The 20,019-nt window shown below is 45.6% G+C and overlaps 5 protein-coding genes across 5 annotated transcripts; 3 read left to right on the top strand and 2 right to left on the bottom strand.

The window, feature by feature from the left end:
• Positions 1–1,750: 1,750 nt before the first annotated feature.
• On the bottom strand, positions 1,751–5,500 carry EDD37DRAFT_610705 (uncharacterized protein; the record flags this gene model as incomplete). Its single annotated transcript, XM_062815235.1, has 1 exon — positions 1,751–5,500. One exon carries the CDS (start codon positions 5,498–5,500, stop codon positions 1,751–1,753), a length of 3,750 nt encoding a protein of 1,249 aa, XP_062668165.1.
• A 906-nt stretch (positions 5,501–6,406) lies between these two features.
• On the top strand, positions 6,407–7,763 carry EDD37DRAFT_467255 (uncharacterized protein). Its single transcript, XM_062813050.1, has 2 exons — positions 6,407–7,109; positions 7,301–7,763. The coding sequence occupies exons 1-2, from the start codon at positions 6,653–6,655 to the stop codon at positions 7,531–7,533; spliced, it is 690 nt and encodes a 229-aa protein (XP_062668166.1). The 5' UTR covers positions 6,407–6,652; the 3' UTR covers positions 7,534–7,763.
• A 6,815-nt stretch (positions 7,764–14,578) lies between these two features.
• Positions 14,579–15,642, bottom strand: EDD37DRAFT_467344 (uncharacterized protein). The gene has a single exon (XM_062813052.1). The coding sequence runs from the start codon at positions 15,477–15,479 to the stop codon at positions 14,640–14,642; it is 840 nt and encodes a 279-aa protein (XP_062668167.1). The 5' UTR covers positions 15,480–15,642; the 3' UTR covers positions 14,579–14,639.
• Positions 15,643–15,842: 200 nt separating this feature from the next.
• Positions 15,843–16,821, top strand: EDD37DRAFT_610708 (uncharacterized protein; the record flags this gene model as incomplete). The annotated part of the gene is made up of 4 exons (XM_062815236.1): positions 15,843–15,978; positions 16,026–16,198; positions 16,258–16,444; positions 16,553–16,821. 4 exons carry the CDS (start codon positions 15,843–15,845, stop codon positions 16,819–16,821), a joined length of 765 nt encoding a protein of 254 aa, XP_062668168.1.
• A 1,578-nt stretch (positions 16,822–18,399) lies between these two features.
• On the top strand, positions 18,400–19,996 carry EDD37DRAFT_634630 (uncharacterized protein). The gene is made up of 5 exons (XM_062816862.1): positions 18,400–18,590; positions 18,673–18,814; positions 18,895–18,917; positions 19,005–19,724; positions 19,810–19,996. The coding sequence occupies exons 2-5, from the start codon at positions 18,683–18,685 to the stop codon at positions 19,898–19,900; spliced, it is 966 nt and encodes a 321-aa protein (XP_062668169.1). The 5' UTR covers positions 18,400–18,590; positions 18,673–18,682; the 3' UTR covers positions 19,901–19,996.
• The last annotated feature ends 23 nt before the right edge of the window (positions 19,997–20,019 follow it).

Consider the following 20,019-nt stretch of genomic DNA (forward strand, 5'->3'; position numbering starts at 1 on the left):
ACATGCAAGCCCCCGAACGCAACGACCCCCAGCACGACGATGTTCATATGTCCTCCGTGCTGGCATCTAGTGGACTCCTGATGTCTGTTGATCATGATATCGCCGCCAGTCCCAGCACAGCCGCACCCAAAGCACCTACAGCAGGTAGAACAACTCTGTCTACACCATTGCTCGTTTCCGTGTTGCTGGCAGTGGCGGCAGCAGTGACGACACTTGCAGAGGTAGTCACTGATCCTGCAGCACTATCGGCGGAGGCGAGGGCGGAGAAGCAATCGAGGCTGCGGCGCTGGACAAGCTGGTGACGCCTGGTGAATTCAAGAGCGATGCTGCGCTCGAGAGGGCGGATTGTTCTGCGGTGTTGGTGCCAAGAAGGGAGGAGGCTTCGGAAAGCAGAGAGGAGACATCTTGAGCATATGCGCTGGCGGCGAGACAGGCTAGGAGGTATGTGAAGCGCACTGTGCCGGTAGATATGGAGAAGATCAGATTCGAGACTGATTGTGAGTGAAAATGGAGGTCAAGAAGAAAGAATCCGCAGAAGAACACTGCAAAGGAGATTGTCGTCTTGTTTGTTCCAGGTGGAATGGCACGTCAGTTGCAAACACTGGTCGTATTGGAGATGGCAGGAAGAGAACAAAGCAGGAAGCAACGCATGCACGGTCACACATGTGTTCTTGTTCAGACTCATCTCACAGACGCCCGACAGTTTCGGATTTGCCGCCCATATGTTCCACCTACAGTACATAGCGGTATTCAGCTTGGGGATATGAATCTTAATGATTCACACAGATTGACTGGATCTTGGAGGGTCGAAGACGAATTACTGAGGGCCTATCGAGCTACAAGTCGTCGATTTTTGTTATGCAGCAACGACAGTGCTGACCCTTGTAAATGGTCCGTTGAGCTTGATTGGTATATCGAGGTGGTATCTTGGATGTTTCAATGAGTAGACAGGTTGTTCATGATAGACGAGGGATAATACCCGTGCGGAATTATGCGCTGATTCGGTATGTTTTCTGGTTGATTTCCCCGAGGGCTTTTATGAGAGTTCTTGACCGGAATTTGAAATTCTGGATCGCCTTGACCAGGGCTATCAGCCCATGTAAAAACTTTCAATCCCTCTCGATCGTATGCGCTTGCCTTGTGAAAAGCAACGCAAAAACCGGTGGGCACGCAAAACCTGGCTAGATAGGTTACTGTGACCACGTCGTTAAGGTCTTGGTGATCCCACACGCATCGTTATCAGACTTGCCCTATTTGTCAAGGACCGCAAGACAGACACCCACCACTCGCATCAAGCGATGATGATCAAGCATCCGTTCAAATCATGTCCTTACAGGTCAACTTTCGTTGGCCAGTGCGTCTAACAATTCAAACGATATCGTCGAGATTTCTCTGCTAGAATTACCCACGCCGTGGCACCTCCCCGGCGACGCCCACCCTGATGGCTTGCCTTTGGTAAGGAATCTGCCACCCCTTCAACAAGTTACAGTCTTTTCCATTGCTGGGATACGTCTAATTGTAAGCAGCCACAAATAAGTGAACGTCCGGTTCGGACTCAACAAATCAGTCATGTGGTCTTCGCCCGCGTATTCTAGGATGCCTTGAGTGACCCATTGAGAAGATGTAAATTGACGCAAAACGTGTTATGAAAGGTCATACTGTAGTGACCAAGTTGATGACAGGGTATTTGGTCGTCGACAGAAGTTGGATCAAAGAAGGCTGGTATTACTCATCTCCATTCCCTGCGAAATCACCTCTCCGACTCAGTCGATTCACTCTCCGACAAAACCTTTTCTTCATCAGCCGACAAGTCATCATGAGAATCCGTGAAAGAGCCCTGAACGGCAGGAGGTCTAGTCATACCCCCTGTAGGCGAAAACCCCCTTCCCCTCCGCCGTTGCTTCCTCGCATGCCTCTGAGCATCTCTGCCCGCCTTTCGTCCGTCCACCTGACGCTTCTTGTGACCTTCCACCGCTTTCTCCAGGTTGAAGTGCTGGGGCCGTCTCGTGGCCTTGGGTTTGTCAAGCAGGATGCGGTAGTGATGTTGGGCGCCGGCGCCAAGGACGCCCCGGCGGTCCAGGAGCATTAGATTGTGTACTAGTATTGCTTTGTTTGGTTTCGGACCTGGAGAGAACTCGATTTGCCGTTCGACGGTGATCTCACGTTCCAATTCGTCCTTGAGCATCCTTTCGTAATCTTTTTGAGTAGGCAAATTGTGCGTTTGGACACGGGGCATGAAGTTCGCTAGTCGTTGCTGCTCATCCTCGGACAGAAATTCTTGGCTATCTGAAGAGACTTCCCTATCTGACAGTGGTTGGGTGAATCCTTTGACAAGGCAGTGTAGGTCCCCAATAAGTCGGATGAATCTGTTCAATTTGTGACGGAGGCTCAGATTGGTGCGGTCAAGCTTATCGTTCAGCACACCCACAAGTCGAGAGTGCTGCCGCTTGACTTCTTGCCAAGTCTGTTGGACAAGAGCTAGTCTCTTTGCTGGAGATTCTTCGCCGTGTCGTCGGTCGTCGGGATGGACTTGGTCCAGCATCGAGGGCGTGGCCGGGTGCAGTTGGGCCAGGTATGCCGTTCGTAGAAGTTCCGTCTGCACCCGGAGCCGCTCAAGAGTTGCATCAACTTCAGGTCCAGCGAGCTTGATGAGCAGTCGTGGAGCTTCGCCCAATACCATTGTCCCTAGTTCTCTCATTGGTACGTCAATGTCCCTAACGACGCGGTGGAACTCACAACCCGGTGCATAAGTGTCGCGAACCAGAACGCCATCTTGCGGATGGACCACCCTTTGAGTGGGAGAGCTCCGGAGGCCACGTCGACGAGCTGTCTGATCGTTCTGTGTTCGCTGAGGATTTTGGTTCTCACCATGGTCGATGCCTGGAGCTGGACTTTGCTCATCTTCTTCGTTTCCATGATTGTGGGTTGGACCACCGATCACACCGTCGTCTTCGGAAGGAGCAGTGTCCCACGCGATATTGTTCGGATCACATTGACAATTGTGGTGGATATGACCTTTGTACCAAGGACAAGGGTGGCAACGCGTATGCAGACGGTTCTCGGCAAGAACACCATTTACAGCCGAATTCTGGTTCTCCTGGTTGGACGACGGGGAATCATGGATAATATTCGAAGACCACCTGCTATGTCGAGCCTCAAGCTCGACCTGATCCTGATTCTCATTGTCAACGTCATCGTGACCGTCATCAACATCTTCAGGAGGGCTAACAGGGCCTGCCATAAGCTCACCGAGCGGTCGTCGAGCGGGTCCTGCTTGGGGATAGGCATGTCTGCCCCAGCTACCGTATGCTTCTGCTCCGTCTGAATCGACAATACCGTATTCGTTCATGCCACTGTTCGCGGCGGCCGCCGTCACATTGTTTGCGTCCAGTGGTCCTGGTCCCTGCCATGGCGGTGCCTGTGACTGGGGCCGAAAAAGGGTCAATGCAGTCATAACGTCGTACGCCGCCTCTTCCAGAATGCTCAATATTTGGATCTCGTCTGCTTCATGAAATTCAACATGATATCGGTTCAGTTCCTGCCTAAACAACTCCATATGGCGCTTTTTGAACGCATTTGGTAACTGCTTGGGTGGGGTCTTCCGTGCGGGAGGAGTCTCGGGACCTGCACCACCCGCACCACCACGTAATCTCAGCGCTTGGGTTTTGGCTCTTGTTTTTGTGACCCTGCTATTTGGATCAAGTACACGAGCAGCCTCTCTTGAATGCTGTTCTCCATCTGGATTGCGGCGAGCAAGATTGAAATTCGATGTTGCATGCGTTCGACGACCTCTTCTGGGAAGAAATTGCTGCGCAATGAGTCCAAGCCACCCCAACAGACCGAATTTCGTTCTCTTTAAAGCGAAGATCGAATGTTCGGCTGGATCTCGGGCATGCGGAGGAGGCCGATCGATGAGATATTCGGATCGAAGACCTTCGGACATGATTCCAGGTTTCCCCAGATCTCTGCTAATCTGCTCGCTTTGAGCCACTTCATGGGCACGAGTCTCTGGAAACGGGCAGTAGACGTAGTCGTGGTGACATCGCATGTTTATGCCTTGTGGATGAGGGAAGGAACTCTGGATTGGCTCATCGGTCATCTTCGTCAGACGTCGCAGTCCCTCCGTTGCCGCCATCGGTTCGATCTGGCCACAGGATCTGGGTGAAGTGGCCGAGGTCTGACTTCCCATGGGTGACAAAAGGTGAGATGGCGATATGATCCAGTCTCCCAAAGCCTCGCCTTCTCTCCATCTTCTGAAAATGGTAGGCCCACCATTTAGCCCATTTAGTCGTACTACCGCAAAGTGCAACTTGGCCAGAGTGTTTGCCTCGAGCCTTCTGGTCTCGGTGAATCTCTTTAAAGAAGATAACACATGACTTTTCAAAGGTTGATTACGCAACTGGCGTAAGTGGACATGAGCCCCACAAGCAGTATCGGTGCGGCATTTCTCGATAAATCGACAGTATCGGCTGACCATGTCCTCGATGCTTCTCGGATTGGTAGCGTCAGGCAATTGGACCAAGCGTCTCAATTCCGGAGTTACGCCAGCTCTAGTGAAGAAGTTGAGCTCTATGGAGCCGCTGTTATCAAGCTCCTTCGAGCGTCCCTCCTCGGAGATCATGAAAGCAGACTTCAAGCTTCTCCAGATGAGGAGCCATAACGATTGCATCTCAGAAAGGTATGTTTCATCTTGGAACTGGCCATGAACCTCTTCACACTGGAGAATGAGATTCCTCGCATTGTCGGCGGATAGAAGTACCGGGATCTCCTCAATCCCACTAACACGTCCAGTCATGAGCAGAGGACATGGCAAGACAGCCTGGACGTCTGCAATGAAAGAGGTGAAAGCTGACTCCTGAATGCCGGCAGGACGACGGGTAAGATGAGGCTGCAACTCGGAAAGCTTCCTCGACAGTGCCGCTTGGGTTGCTTGACTCCAGACAGTCACGAATTTTGCATAGGATTCTCTGACTTTGTTGCAGCTTTGGCGGACATCAGGTTGTGCCAGAACCTCTACCGGCAGCGACGTGACTTGGAGAGCTTCGCTGATCATCTTCATGTCGTCGAAGAAGCTTGCTGGTGCGCGGAAAATGGTATGGTCCGACCATCTTTCGCAGTACCCTACAATCATTTCGTGTACTTCTTTCACCTCTTCTAATGTGCTACTTTCTCCCAAAAAAGGGAGGTGTAGATCGCTGATGGAGCCATGTTCGGCTGGGATGATACGTTGTTCGCTGTTTGGAATCGTGCGGTGATGGGCTCGATCGTTTGTTGCATTTTGTTGTGGTTTGTTGGATTGAGCTAATAGTCGCAAGTAGCGTGGGCTCGGCGGAGTCGCAATGGAAGCAATGGAAGCGATGTGCTTGTGCTGTAGAGTGGTCACGGTCCTCGCCAACGGCCGGGAGAGAGATATACCCTTTGTCACTGACCTGGGTAGGACTCTGCCAGACGCCTTCGACCGGCGTCGGATAGGGATCTTCATGTCTCTTTTGGGAGACATTGCTACTGTATAACAAGAAGAACGAAAGGAGAATGGAAATGCTGCTGTCACTCACGTATTGCTTTAATAGAACCTACCTGAGACAAAGACGGCCATGCTATTGCTTCTCATGCGATGTTTGCGTGAATCGAGGCATAAGTTCGCATTGAGACCGAACAAAGAAAATCCTCACAATTTGAATGCATGCAGAATGCTATCCCGGTGCGGACATGTTGTGGTCCACAACGTGAAGTGGCCTTATCTGACATTCCTCACCCTCGTGTTGCGCATGGACCACTTTTTTCTCGGATACCGAACCCAGATGTATTTAGGCAGGATTCTCTCTTAGTATGCATGGAAGAAAGAGGTAGCGGGAAGCCGGAAGCTGACAGCATGATATAGCTCATAGTAGGTGCGGCAACGAGAAAGCCGCATCTTGCAACCACAATCTGATATGGTTGTGCACACATCGAAGGTGAAGGGAGGACACATTTAGCCTGAAGTTTTCCTGGTATGCCTATGTTCACGGGGAAGCCACCAACATGATGAATGATGAATGATAAGACATTTGGTCGGGTGTCCAACTGCCGTGGAATGATGTGAACTCCTCATTTCCTCCAGAGGAGAAATGGTGAAGAAAGGCGAGGAGGGAATGAGGAAGCAGAAGGCCGCAGCGCAGACAAGGGACGTAATTACCCCACACTTTGCCAAGAGAACCGAAAAGGTTAAAAGGCTCTTGGTGGATCAAAGTCCCTGAGGCATGCTTAATGTTGGTGGCTTGTGCCCTTGACTTCAGCCAACCGAAGGCGCCGGGTGCTCGCGGGTCTGGAGAGCCTTTCCCCTAACGCGCCCCCGTGCACTCCACTAGCTTGGTGAAATGAGGAAATTCATCTGCTCATCGCTGCGTCCTCAATTATTACGTCTTATGTACTCCGTAAACTCGCCCTCTTCTCTCCTTCTCACTCCCTTCAAACCCCGTGTGTCCAATTCTGCTGAGGTATCCAACACCCTAGTACGAATCGATGCGTTGCGGTCTTGAGCTCGATCTCCAAATTGTAAAGCAGCATTGGAAGTGGTAGCCGTCAGTGGCGGCCATGACGTGACTGAAGCGCTTATTCTGCCTCTCGAAGCTGCTTTGACCTCACACCAAGCAGCAGAAATCAGCACATACACATGACAGACACAGACAACCAGCACGATATGACAGACCAAAGCGCTCCGCCATCTCCTCCTCCTCAACGTCGACGTCGATCCTCCTTTATCGAGATGTTCAATCGTCCCCAGTCTACTAGCGCAGTCTCGTCTTCACCACCATCTACCACTGTCCCACCACATCCGACCTCTTCTCAACATCGAAGAGGCACCTCCATTAGCGGCCTTGGTCTGACTACCAACCCTTCCTCCCAACCCTCGCCTTTCACGGCCTTCCAACGTCAACGACGAGCAAGCATTGCGACTTCAACCACTTCAAACTCACCGGATTTCAAGAACAGCTTCGGAGATGAGCCTGCTGTGCTTGAGGAGGACGAAGCTAATCCTTCATCACCGTCCTTCGCTAGACGGGTCAGCTTTGGAGCACAAGCACTAAGAGATGTCAAATTGGGATCGAGCCCTGGAACTGCTGGCGGTGGTAGGCGCCCCTCGTCTTCCCTTTTCACGCTGGCTGAGAATTCTGAAAACACCACTCCAACACGTCAAGCAACGGAGGGCACGGCCAAGACTGGAGGTAAGAGTCGAGGCCAGTCCTTTCACAGTCCTTGTATGCGCTTATCGTCATCTGTGCTCGATTTGTATTGGCAAGCATGTTCTGACTGTCAGCAGAAGGGTTCAACTGGTCAGAGGCCCTCCGTGACAGATCTAGACGCTCGCCGTCGTTTTCTTCCGGTAATCCATTTACTCAAGGAGCCAACCGGCCACGTGGGGCGAGTATCACAAATCCCGAACCACTCAAAGAAATTACAAAACCTGTTGAATCCATGTCAACTCCCGTCAGGATGAAGAAACCCGACCACCTTGGAGAAAGAATGCTTCGCGGAGATTTCATGATGGATTAAATATACACGAAATGCTGTGCTGTCTTGGTATCAGGTGCTTATTTCGGGTACAGCCTATGTCATGTTCACAATTTGTATGAGTGCTCTTGTCCTCTTCCAGGATCTAAGTGGTATGGTACCAGAACCGATTATGAAACGTGATGGAGTTCGACTCCTTCCCGACGCTGATTTTGATCCACGTTACAAAAGATTATCTTTGACACTCTTATCACTGATTTTGATTGAGCATATGATCTTACTAAGATGCAGCTACTCAAATATGCTGTGCTACTGGCTCGTAGACGCTGTCGCAATTTGCCGCTTCTTTTTTGGCTTGAAAAAACACCCTTACGTCAATACGACATTTTCAAGGTAAGGAGTTGACACTGACTTGAGGCTGAGCAATACCAACAATCGTGCCATGGAGAAGTCGTCAGCTGCTGGGCATGTCCGAATCATCTTCGAGGAAGTTTCACAGACGACATTAGCCGTCATCTATCGGCCGCTCGACAAGCGAGCAGCATGTCCACATCATTTTGGCATCATCACAAGATTTCTTTCACAGAGAATATCGGAATTCGCGATTCTGCACGTCGGTCACGTCCTGAAGTTCATGTCTTCTCCGCCACGTACGCATCGCCTAACTCGGCCTTCTGTTGGTCTCTCTTCTTGTTGCAGTGAACGTAATTGACGCCACTCAGTTGTACTGGTCGCCCAAGATAATGAGCGGATCCTTGAGCCCCGTGAGGCTGGCATACAAGAGGGACGTCTTATCGATGTATCGGAGCAGGTAGACAGTGCAAATCAGCGGCATGATATACAGATCGATTCGTTGCAAAAAGCGACGTGCGCGGAGAGAGTCTGTAGGTTACAGGAAGCCACCGGTCAAGGAAAGCAAACCGAGCGCAGCGTCACCGTTGTTGCGATTCTCTGGGTGATGTTGTCGCACAGCGCTTGGTGTCTGCTCTGACGAGACTGCAATGTTGGTCGTGTCTTCCTTAGTCATTTTGGCCGGCCTGGATGTATATACTAGTTCGCAAGGGTTGGGCTTTTGCTCGTGGTGGTTGGTATGCGACTCTCGATATTGCCAAAGGCATGCCGAGCCGTGAGCATGCTGTGGTTTATCTAGGTAATCGAATGATTCTGTCAAACGGCAAGATTACGCGATGGCTTGCCGCACCATTCAATGGTCTGACAGCGCCTTGTTACACCAGCGTTTAAGGGCGACGACGAGGTCTCGATCAGTGGGTAAATCACGATTGTAGGAAGTGGGTAAATGATACCTCTCTTACCTATAAATACGTGGTAAGTATATAGGTAGTTATAAAAAGGTAGAGAATTCAATATATTATATTATATACACTATTTAATAGTTATGAGCTCGGAATCGCATCTCTTACCAAGATTTGCTAATAACTACTTCTAGCCGAGTATACCCTAATTCTAAACTAATTAGAACGCGTCGTTCAACGAGGCTATTAGGCTAGTATCTTCTAAGTCTACTTATTAAGAATAAGTCTATATAATAATACTATTAATTAACTTATAGTAACTATATCTTATTTAAATAACTCTTCTATAGTGGCTAAGGTCTCTATTATTCTCGATAAGATCTAGAACTAGAACGAATAGTTTTATAAAATACGTAACGAGGTAGTCTCGTACGATATTTAGTAGTATATCGATTCGGTAATTACGCTAAATCTAATATAGCTACTACTATCTCCTCTACTACCGATAGTAGCGATAGTTAGGATTAGGGTAGTAATTTACGGCGAACTTAGTACTAACGAGAAGAAGATATATAAGATATTACGTTAAGATTATTAATACCTCTTAAAGATCTACGAGCGTAAGTATATAGTATTAGAGGCCCTTAATAAGTTAATTAACGATATAGTCGCTAGATATAACTTAGTGTATATTAAGAAGAACTACTTATAGCTATAGTAAAAGCTAACGATACTTCGTTTACGACTATCGCCTATATCCTTCTATAGAGAAGCGAAAGTAATTAAGCGCTATAAAGCTCTATAATAGATACTAAAGGCGAAAGATATTAACGCCTAGCTAATAAAGTAAAAAGTTACTTACGCCGATACCCTAAAAGTAGAAATCTCTAAGGTAAGTCGTAAACAACTAGTTCTCGACTTTCTTAATATCGTTATAAGTATTAAGGAGGCCTAGGCTAAGATCTAAAGGTTAGCTTTACTTATAAACGAGAATAACTACTTTTATAATTTACCTAAGGTTATATAGCTCTTTAAATAGTTACGATTATACGATAAAATAGCTAAAGCGACTCGAGCCTCTTATATCTTATTCGTAATCTTTTAGGGTAGATAATTAAGTTCTTCCGAATACTTTTATAAATAACGATACTAGTATATCGACTATAACTATATAAATAAGGTAAAATAACTATTATATTAAAAGTTAAACGTTACTACTTAATAAAATTTTAAGGATAAGCTTAAAATTAATACTCTCTTCGCCTCTTAAATCTCTAGAGCTAAATAAAAGACTAGTAAAGGGATAATTCGAAAGGATACCTTCGCTAGCGATATTAATAATACTCCGATAAGCGAAAAGTAGTCGTTAAGGACGTTTACGGCGGCGTACTCGATAATAGCGAGATACTCTCTTATCGATAAGTAGATTATCGATTTAGGCTTTAATATTTATCTATATAACGAAAAGAAGATATTGTATTAGGTAATACGCCCTACTTAATCTAACGATAGAGTATAATACGATATCGATATCTATTCTATCGATAGCTACGGTACTATCGTGATTAACGTTTCCACTAATAACGGGCCTAGGACGATAATAATTACGAAAGTTATTTATATACTAGGATATATAACTAATATTATCTCTCTATTACGCTTTATAGTAAAAGGCGTATACTAGGACGGCTTAATAGGAAGCCTATAACGCGATAAAGAGTACCTTTATTACGTTAAATAATAGGAAGAATACTTCGTATTAGGAAATATAACGACTTAAGTTACTTAATTAATTTACTTAGTATTTACCTTAAGTATAGCGCCGTATAATAATAGGACTTATACGACGATAAAATAATATTAAATTATAGGATACTCTAGCGTCGAGACTATTAACTAGCTATTACGAAATATCGAAGAGGTCTAAATCACGGCTAAAAATATCTTAATAACTATCGAGTACTAGACTTATAGTATTTCTAAGACTAAGGAAATTATCTCGCGGAGACTTAAGTACGAAAACACTATAACTTAACTATTTTAACGAGTCTTATATAATTTAGCTATTCTTAACGAAGCCTATAGTGACGATAAGTATATAAGTTACTTTAATAACTATAAGACTCGATTTAATTATATATATACTTATTCGAGTAAAAGGGACTATATTCTAGTTATTCGAGCCTATTTAGCCTTACTTAAGAATCACTATAGAATCGTCCCTTTCTTTATAAGACTCGACGAAGAGACCTCTTTAAGTAAAGCGTTCGATAAACTTATAACTAAGAAAGAAATTATCGTTAAACGATCGGCTTTATATACTCCTATATAAAACGATAACGCTAAACGCTTAGGGAGTATAATTATTTAAAGAGTAAGAGTAATACGTATATATATATAATTATCTATAATACTATAGTCTAAGCTAGTAAAAATAGCTAGATACGTACTTAATTATATACTAATTCGAGTACTAGGATAGAAGATACTATTCGAAGTAGTTAATAAGGAAAAGTTAAGGTTAAATTACTTATATATAGTTAGTTATCGAGCCTACGTCCTAATTAATAAAATACTAAGGAAAGATAAGCTTTATAAGCGAGCCTTTATAAGCTACTATATCGAATATTAATTACGTAATATTTAGTATATTTAGGACCCTATTAACCGCTAAATCATTATATCTAGAAACGTTATCTTCGACGAGTTAATACTATATAACCCTAATAATCTTAATAACGACTAATTAACGTTAAGAGAGATACTAGACGTAGTAAAGGTAATCGATAACTTTATTAGCTTAAAGTCTTACTAGAAGTAATAGAACTTAAAGGATAACGAGGATATAATTATTATTATACGTATAATATCTTATCAATAATAATCGACTAATTAGGAGGTACCTAATAACGCTTAAAATACGGCTTAAAAGGATATTTTAATAACTATAGTAAATTAAGCCCTAAATATATAAGATCTTCTAAGCCCTAAGGTAACCTTAGGACTTAAGATTAATTCCGCTAATTAGGAGCCGCCGAAGAATTTAGCCGATTAATCGAAGAGCCGAATTCTCGGGGAACTTAATACTATACTACGAGCTATAGAGATAATAGCATTACTTTTAGAGAATAATATTATTCCTAAGAGTACTCGTCGTAAACGATAATTAACTCGTCGATAAGCTTACGTAGCGGCTCTTTAATAGGAAAGTAACTCTATTAGTAGTTACTATTATACTTTCGCTATTACTATTAAATAGAAGTAAGGTATATAACGAATATATCGAGATTATCTTTCTTTATTATTTAAATACTAGCGATAAGTACTATAATACCCTTACTATAAGAAATAAATTAAGACTATCTTTACTAAATAGGAGACTATTCTAGCTAATTAAACGATTAAAGAGATTAATCGCTAGAGTACTAAAGATAAATAAGTTCTACTTCTACTATAGGTCTTTACTTATAAATTTAATACTAACGAGTATCTTAATAAATTTAAGGCTCGTATTTATATACGAAGGGACCTTTAAATAAACGAGAAGAACGTCTACGCGGCTACTCTTATACTTAAGACCTTCCGAGCGTTAATAAGTATTATCGCTTACTTTAACCTCGAGATCTATTAAGCTAACGTTATTAACGCCTTTCTAAACTTTAAGATCGATAAGAAAGTATATATCGACTATTTAGAAGAATACGATAACGAAGGTAAGAGTCTACGCTTACTTAAAGCGTTATACGGCTTAAGATAATTACTATTACTATAGTATAATACGTTTATCTTAGCTCTTAAAGAGCTTAATCTCGAAGAAGTATTAAAAGTAAATTATCTACTACGAAATAACTAGTTAATTATCTTCTTTTATATTAACGATATTATAATTCTCTATTAACGTAGTAAATAAGTATAATTCGATAACTTTATTTAATAACTTTAAGAATACTTTACTTTTCGAGTTATTAAAGATACTAACTAGTTTCTAAGTATTAGAATTATTAGGGATAGAGCTAATTATAAGCTATAGTTATACTAGAACTTATATATTAATAAACTTATAAGTCGATTTTATATTATATTTACTTAACGACGATAAATTATATTAATTATTATTAAGTCTCTTTTAATTAACGAGAATAAGGCTACGCTATAGTAAATTTATACTTACTAATAGCGAATAGACTTTATTAACTTTACCGTAGTAGTAACTAAACTAGACGTCTCTTTAATATCCTTAAAGCTTACTTAGTTCCTTATAAACTCGTCTTAAAAGTATCTCAACACCGTTAATAAAGTAATTAAATATCTTAGAGATATACGTACTTTAGTTATTAAGTATTTACTTATACTCTTTAGTAATATCTTCGAATATATATTTAATATATTCTTCGCTAATAATAAAGACTCTCGACGAAGCTTAAACGATTATATTATTACCTTATTTAGCGAAGTAATTAACTAACGAGTCTTTAAGTAAAAGATCGTAATAACCTTTTCTATCGAGACTAAATTACTTACTCTATTAAATACGATAAGTAAAATAATTTAGTAAGAATAACTATTTAACGACGTTAATCTTAACCTCGAGTAAGAGTCCGCTATCTACTCTAATAATCTATAAGCTATTCGTCTCCTAATAAAGTACGGCTATAAGCTTAATACTCGCCTACGATATATCGATATCTATAGATATTGGCTTAGATAGGAAGTATAACACGATAAGATCACGATTAAGTAGATTCTTACTAACTAAATAATTACCGATAGCTTTATTAAGGCGCTTCCTCAATAGCGATTCGAATTATTTATATAATAGCTTAATTTATAGGATATTAAGAATAGACTCCTTAACGCTAACGCTAACGCCTAGTAGTAGCGACGACGATAGCTATAACGGAAGATAATCTTCTTCGTCCGCGGTAGGATAAGAAGAGAAAAAGAAAAGAGCAAAAAGCACGTTTATATAGGGTCTTAGAAAGGTAGGAAAGAATCTCGACGTTACGTAGTACAACACTAAGCTACGGAGGCGACGACGAGGTCTTCCCTAGGGGGGTATATTAAACGGCAAGATTACGCGATAGCTTGCCGCACTATTCAATAGTCTAATAGCGCCTTGTTACACCAGCGTTTAAGGGCGACGACGAGGTCTCGATCAGTGGGTAAATCACGATTGTAGGAAGTGGGTAAATGATGCCTCTCTCACCTATAAATACGTGGTAAGTACACAGGTAGTTGTAAAAAGGTAGAGAATTCAATGTATTATATCATGCACACTGTTTGACAGATTCTGTATTGCGGCCTTTTGTAAGCACGTAATTGTGGAGCCAGAGTCGTGATGAACTGACCCATTTCACCACGACCTCATGGCTGAAAAATATCATGTATGATCGAACATTTAATAGGCAGCCTTGTTAAACTGGTTCATAGGTATCGGCGTGGGGTGGTAAAATCATGTAGAGTCGTTTGAACATGTTCTATTTGGCAGACTATCATCCCGTGTTACATGTCGGCCCATGCCACAAGCGATTGCGTGCCCGTGCTCCGCATGGTGCAGCATTTTGTCCAGGCGTGGAGGATGCCCCATGGCATGATATCATACAGCAACGTGATGCAAAAGGAAAGCAGTGGATGAATCTCGCCTTTCATGGTACACTTATACTATGTACTCCAACGTGACCATTGCTTGCAGGGCAAGTTGCAGCAGGAGACCGCATCCCGTGTCAGTCATCGAGGCGGGGGAAGCTATGCTTACGCTCAGATTGCAAAATGATTCCTCTGTACGGCGCGATTTAGGAAAGCTGATACTGTCACGGAGAAAAAGAAAATTTTGTTCTGTCATTCTGTCTACGTCCATCGCGGCTTGTGGCTATGTCCAGAAAACCACTGCCTACCCTAGTATGAATATCGGTGTGCCTTGTTCTGGCCGTCCGTCAGGTCCTTATCTGTGCTGATAGGGGTGAAATCGGCAGCCTGACCCACGCGATCCCTCTTCCTGTTTTCCAACACGGCCAGGAGCCAGTATATGCCTCCAGTGACGACCATAATCGCGTAGCACACGACAAGGGCCCAGATTCCTAGCGAATAGTACGGCGCTTGGCTGTTGCGGAAGAACTGTGGTCCAAAGATCTCGCTGACGGCTAGGGACACACCCATGGAGGCATTGACAAACGGCCGCTTCGTACTTCGACGGGTATTTGCCGTAGCGATCGCGATGGCCATGACAAAGCCGACATTGTAGAAGCCCATCAGGTAAACACCGCCCAGCGCTACTGTGCGTTGTGTGTTCACGTCAACCGTATGAATGATCACAGCGCCCACGAGGGCGGGCAAAGTGCCAATCATCCACCAGAGACAGCGAGTGTTGGGAATGTAATAGGCGAGGATAGAAAAAATGACCTGGCCAGCAATGCCAACTGCAGCCTGAGGCGCTGCGAGGAGGTTTGTGCGCTGCACCGAGTATCCGAAACCTTTGACAATCAAAGGGTTGAAGTTTGTGATACCAGACGCAGTCACCCCCTTGAGCCATGACGCCAGCGAGGAGGACCCAGTACTTGGCTGAGAGGAGAGCTTCGACACATTGACTGATTTGGAGCTTGGTCGGCTGGTCATTGTTGTTTTTTCTGCTGCGTGTCTGCTAGGCGCGCAATTGCGATTTCTTTTTCGCATGCCGTCTTCGAAACTTTGGTTTATTGAATTTCTCTTGATCATCGCGCTGGGGAAAGCTGTAGTCATCGTCGTCAAGGATCCAACTACTGCGCCGGGCTCAATATGGTTTCAACGTGCAATGTCCATCATGCCTGACTTTGTGCGGCTGCAGCGTGAACCTCATCTGGCCATTCAAGTGTTGTGCCTTGTTGTATTGTATCTGATGTCCGTCGACTGGAAGGAAGCCGCTTACGGATATGTATGTTGCACTGTCCTCTCGTGCTGACCTGCTCTGACATCCGTACCACCCAGATCGGCCAGGCCGTCCGTATCTGCCTGATAGAGGGTATCCACCGAGAAACTCCTCGCCAGATTATGGGCGACAAGATGGCTAATCACCACAGAGATATCTGATGGACGGTATATATCCTCGATCGGCGGTTATCGTCCATGATCGGTGTCCCGAGCTCAGTTCAGGACGCGGATGTTACCTGCCCATTACCCGGTGTGGACGATCATTCTCAACGCGGGACAGTGCTGAATATCAATGTCAAGATATCGAGGCTGATGACACAAATCCTCAATTGTGAGTTTGGTTCATGCAACTAATTGAGCTTTGCTTACCCCGTTTAGCTGTCTACAGTGTAGAGAGGCTGAGTCGGCCCTTCGTCAAAACTGTTCAATCCGTTTTGCGTAATATGGCGGCCATTGCCCCTGAGATGGACTCGGTGGGCAAATCAGCCGCTTATGGCACTGTTGGGGCCGTATCGACTGTGGCTGCCCACATTCAATTGTCCTATCATCAGGTATGCTGTAACCCCACATACCCTGTATCGCAAGGGTTGACACCGCCTAATATCTGTAGTGCATTCTACTCGCAACGCGACCGCTGTTACTTGATCTCATGATCGCCCGTCTCGAAGGTAGCGTGGGTCCAGGAGATCTGGAGAACACACTTTTGCCGCAAACCAAAAATTTGCTTGACACTTGCCTCCAATCTGCGCGAATGTCGCTCAGAATCCTGCTGACACTGTACGAACACCATTTGATCGGTAAGCTAGACTGCTTTTTCTCTCTTCATATGATCTTTCACTAACATTACTCGGATTCGTTCCTTCCTTTTGATCTTGAAAGTGCATTCTCTGCTGCCTTCATTGTAGCGATATCGTCCGCTCTCATTCCTTCTATGATAGCAGATGCTGCTACCTATAGCGCCATAAGCTATCGCATTATAGACTACTTGATCCGCAAAGGTAATGTTCCAGCACAGTTGCGGAAAAAGGAACTCTTATGTCTTGATCAGATGATCCAGCCTCTTCTTGATCATAGCGAACAACAGTCGGTTCAGCCTCCTTACGCCGCCCCGCCAACGAGCAATTCGTTCTCCCCTGACATTGGTGTACTGGGTGGTTGGACAGCAGGTCCCTGAGAGAATGGTTTCAGTCCGTCTCAGATGTTGAACGTTGCAGACCAGCTGGATACTCATGTTCAAGGATCCACAACCATGGATGGAGACTGGGTGACAACAAGCCCATGGATTTGGTGGTTCGAGCAACAAAATGACCCTATCAGCCAGTTTCCATAACTACAGCAGAATCTTCCAGTGACGTTTGGAGGCCCGTCGCTTCGTTGTCGGCAATGGTCTAGCTGGCTCAGCGCGATCCCGTCATGTGCAAGACCGTCTATGTCCGCCCAGGCAGTGAAAGATCTGGCCTGTAATCGGCCTGTTCCTCGACCCGGATTCTGATTCGGATCCTGATTCGGAATCTGACTCGGAGTGACTCGGATTCGTGTCTTGGGACTCTTACAAGGCCCAGTGGAAGACCTAGAAGCTACGCAACAGACCACATGAAGGGACCGGAGCCAGATCTTGACTTCGATAGCAACGCTTGATACACTCGCTTCTCACCAACCGCAGCTCGCCACTCGTGCAAGCAAGCGCGATCCGAGCTGCCACACACCCGTCAGTGGAGATAAATCTATTTCGCCGATTTGCAAGAAAGCCAAGGCCGGTCTCGTGCTTGTTAAGACCACTCTTTTGAGGATCATCTGATCGGCTATGATTACCACATTGTTCGATCTTTGCATCGACTATCATGACTGTCAAGAAAAAGACGTGGTGCTTTGTAAAGGATGACAGTGCTGGAATGGTGTTTCCCGTGGCTACTAGCAGCCTGGTAGCTGCACTCATTCTTGGTATGTCGAGCCGAACAAGACCGTCAGGAAAACCTGGTTCTCCAACGTCAATCAAACAATAAGACTCATAACTTCAACCGGCGTGACTGATGTACGGTCACCCAACTCCTGCCGACGTTACGCGAACGGGAGCGGTATCTCTATGAATATTCTTGTCACGAACGAGAGAACCGAGCAAATGAGACCGGACGCGTGGTGTCTGGTTGTCCTTTGCGAAGCACCGGAACATTAATCTCCAGAAGGCCACTGGGGACATGGAGCCTTAGTTGTATGGCGAAATTCTCCCGTGCACGGAACATGAAATGCCGTGCCCTGTTCGACGCATGCCAGGGGTTCTGGTAGAGCATTTGTAGTGACAACTTCTTCTTTGTGTGTTCAATATAGGCTGTGGAGGATGAACATTGCAGACGGCGACCACCTTTTGAAGCGGTACTCCCAAGAGATCACCATTGCGGAATCTCTTTCCGTCGTGGTATCGGAATAAATCGCATATTTGAATTGCTCTTATCTGCCCCGAAAATAGGTCCCACGGATTCAGCCAGTGTGGAGTTTTCCACTCGAGTAAACATGATCTAGGACGGATGAGACTCCCGCAGGCGGCACACGACTGCAAGGCCACCCTCCGCCCATCATGCAAGGCTACGGCCCCGACCCACCTTCCAAAACGGAGGTCAATGCCTCCTCAGCTTCCCTGCTGCCGCCTTGGCCCTTTGTGGATTATTTCAAATCTCCAACGAGAAGAATCCGCAAGTCACGTCAGTGTCAGACCGACCATGCCGTTAAGCTGAGGTCTAGAGTCAACATGGCAACACAAAAGCATGTCCTCGTACTGGGGTAAGTATTTCTTGAACTGCACACTTAGTAGTCGGCTAACAAGCATCAATGTAGAGCTGGAGTAATTGGCTTACAGACAGCCAGTTCGCTTCTTCAGTCCGGTTACAATGTGACCGTTCTCGCGAAACATTTACCAGGCGACATCTCTGTTGAGTACACTTCGCCATGGTGAGTATTTAGAGTTGAAAAAGCCTTCGAGGCGAACAGTGTTGCACAGTGATCATCAGGATGAGACTAACGCTTACCACAGGGCCGCGGCAATGTGGCGATCCAATGCCCTACCTCATGAGCAAGAGATACAAGATTGGGACAAGGAGAGCTACGAGACTTGGCTTCAGGAGTGTGGTCCATTGTCGAAGAGCCAAAGTTCATGTCTTCGTAAAGGAATCACAGTCAGTATACCCGGAGAACGGGCAATCTGACTCGCTTGTCGGCCTTCACATGGCTAAAGGACAAGGCTGACAATGAGTAGAAAGTGCCGATGAGGTTGCTCTGGTATGTCGTACTTCGACAGTCCTCTCGGGGCACATCCAGGGTCACCAGCTTGACCTCGGAGATTGACGGCTAATCATGGCCTCCCAGGACCGGACCGCATGATGTTATTCCCCACGGTCCAGAGAGCCTATGGTATGCGCCGCATGTCCAGAACTTTCGGACAACCTCTCCTCCAGAGCTTCCTCAAGGGTTCATTCATGGAGCAACACATGATGGGATTGCAATCAACACGACAATCTACCTTACATCTCTCGCCTCGACCGTCCACGCCTTGGGCGGTCAGATAACCAGAGTTGAACTGCCGACAAACAGCGGGCTTAGCGGAGCGATCAGTCACGCCAAGTCAACTCTCCGTGTCATGGGCGCCACTACTTCGATTGACTTGGTCGTCAATGCCACCGGTCTGGAAGCCTACAGGCTCGTGCCAGACGCCTCTGTCTACCCTATCCGCGGACAGACTGTCACGGTCAAAGGGGAAGCAGAGCACATCACCACCATGTTCTACCCAGAGGCCAACGCGTCCATAACGCCACGCATCGGCTCGGGAGTCTCTGTGCTTGGAAGCAGTTACGAGAAGGGCAACTGGGAGCGTACCCCTGACGATGCGGTCACGATGAAGATTCTTGAAAGGTGCAAGCCGCTTGCTCCGGAACTACTCAATGCCGACGGCGAATTTGCGGTCGTTAGTGTGAATGTTGCGTTTCGGCCCGGGCGTAGATGCGGACCGAGGTTGGAGATGGAAGAGGTCGTGACGGACGCAGGAGAAACGGTCGTCGTGTGTCACGAGTATGGACACGCCGGTGGAGGGTAAGTGATTCTTCGCTTTTCTCTGCAAAGATTGCGATTTATCTAGATTGTATAAAGGGTGCTAGTACTGACAAAATGACCATAGATATCAGAATTCCTTTGGCTCGGCTCGAAAGGTAGTGGCACTAGTAGACAAATGGTTTAGGAAAGAGCAGATCTCCCGAGCACGGCTTTGAATGTGAAAATATGGCGCAAAATCACAGAATAGCACACTAGAGAACCAGCTCGAGCGGGACTGCTTTTCTTTCGCGATAATCTTTACTATGTGCTTTCTGGGTCCGTCAGCTATTGCCGC

Source organism: Exophiala viscosa, assembly GCF_022695815.1.
Source record: "Exophiala viscosa unplaced genomic scaffold EDD37scaffold_8, whole genome shotgun sequence".
Lineage (NCBI taxonomy): Eukaryota > Fungi > Ascomycota > Eurotiomycetes > Chaetothyriales > Herpotrichiellaceae > Exophiala > Exophiala viscosa.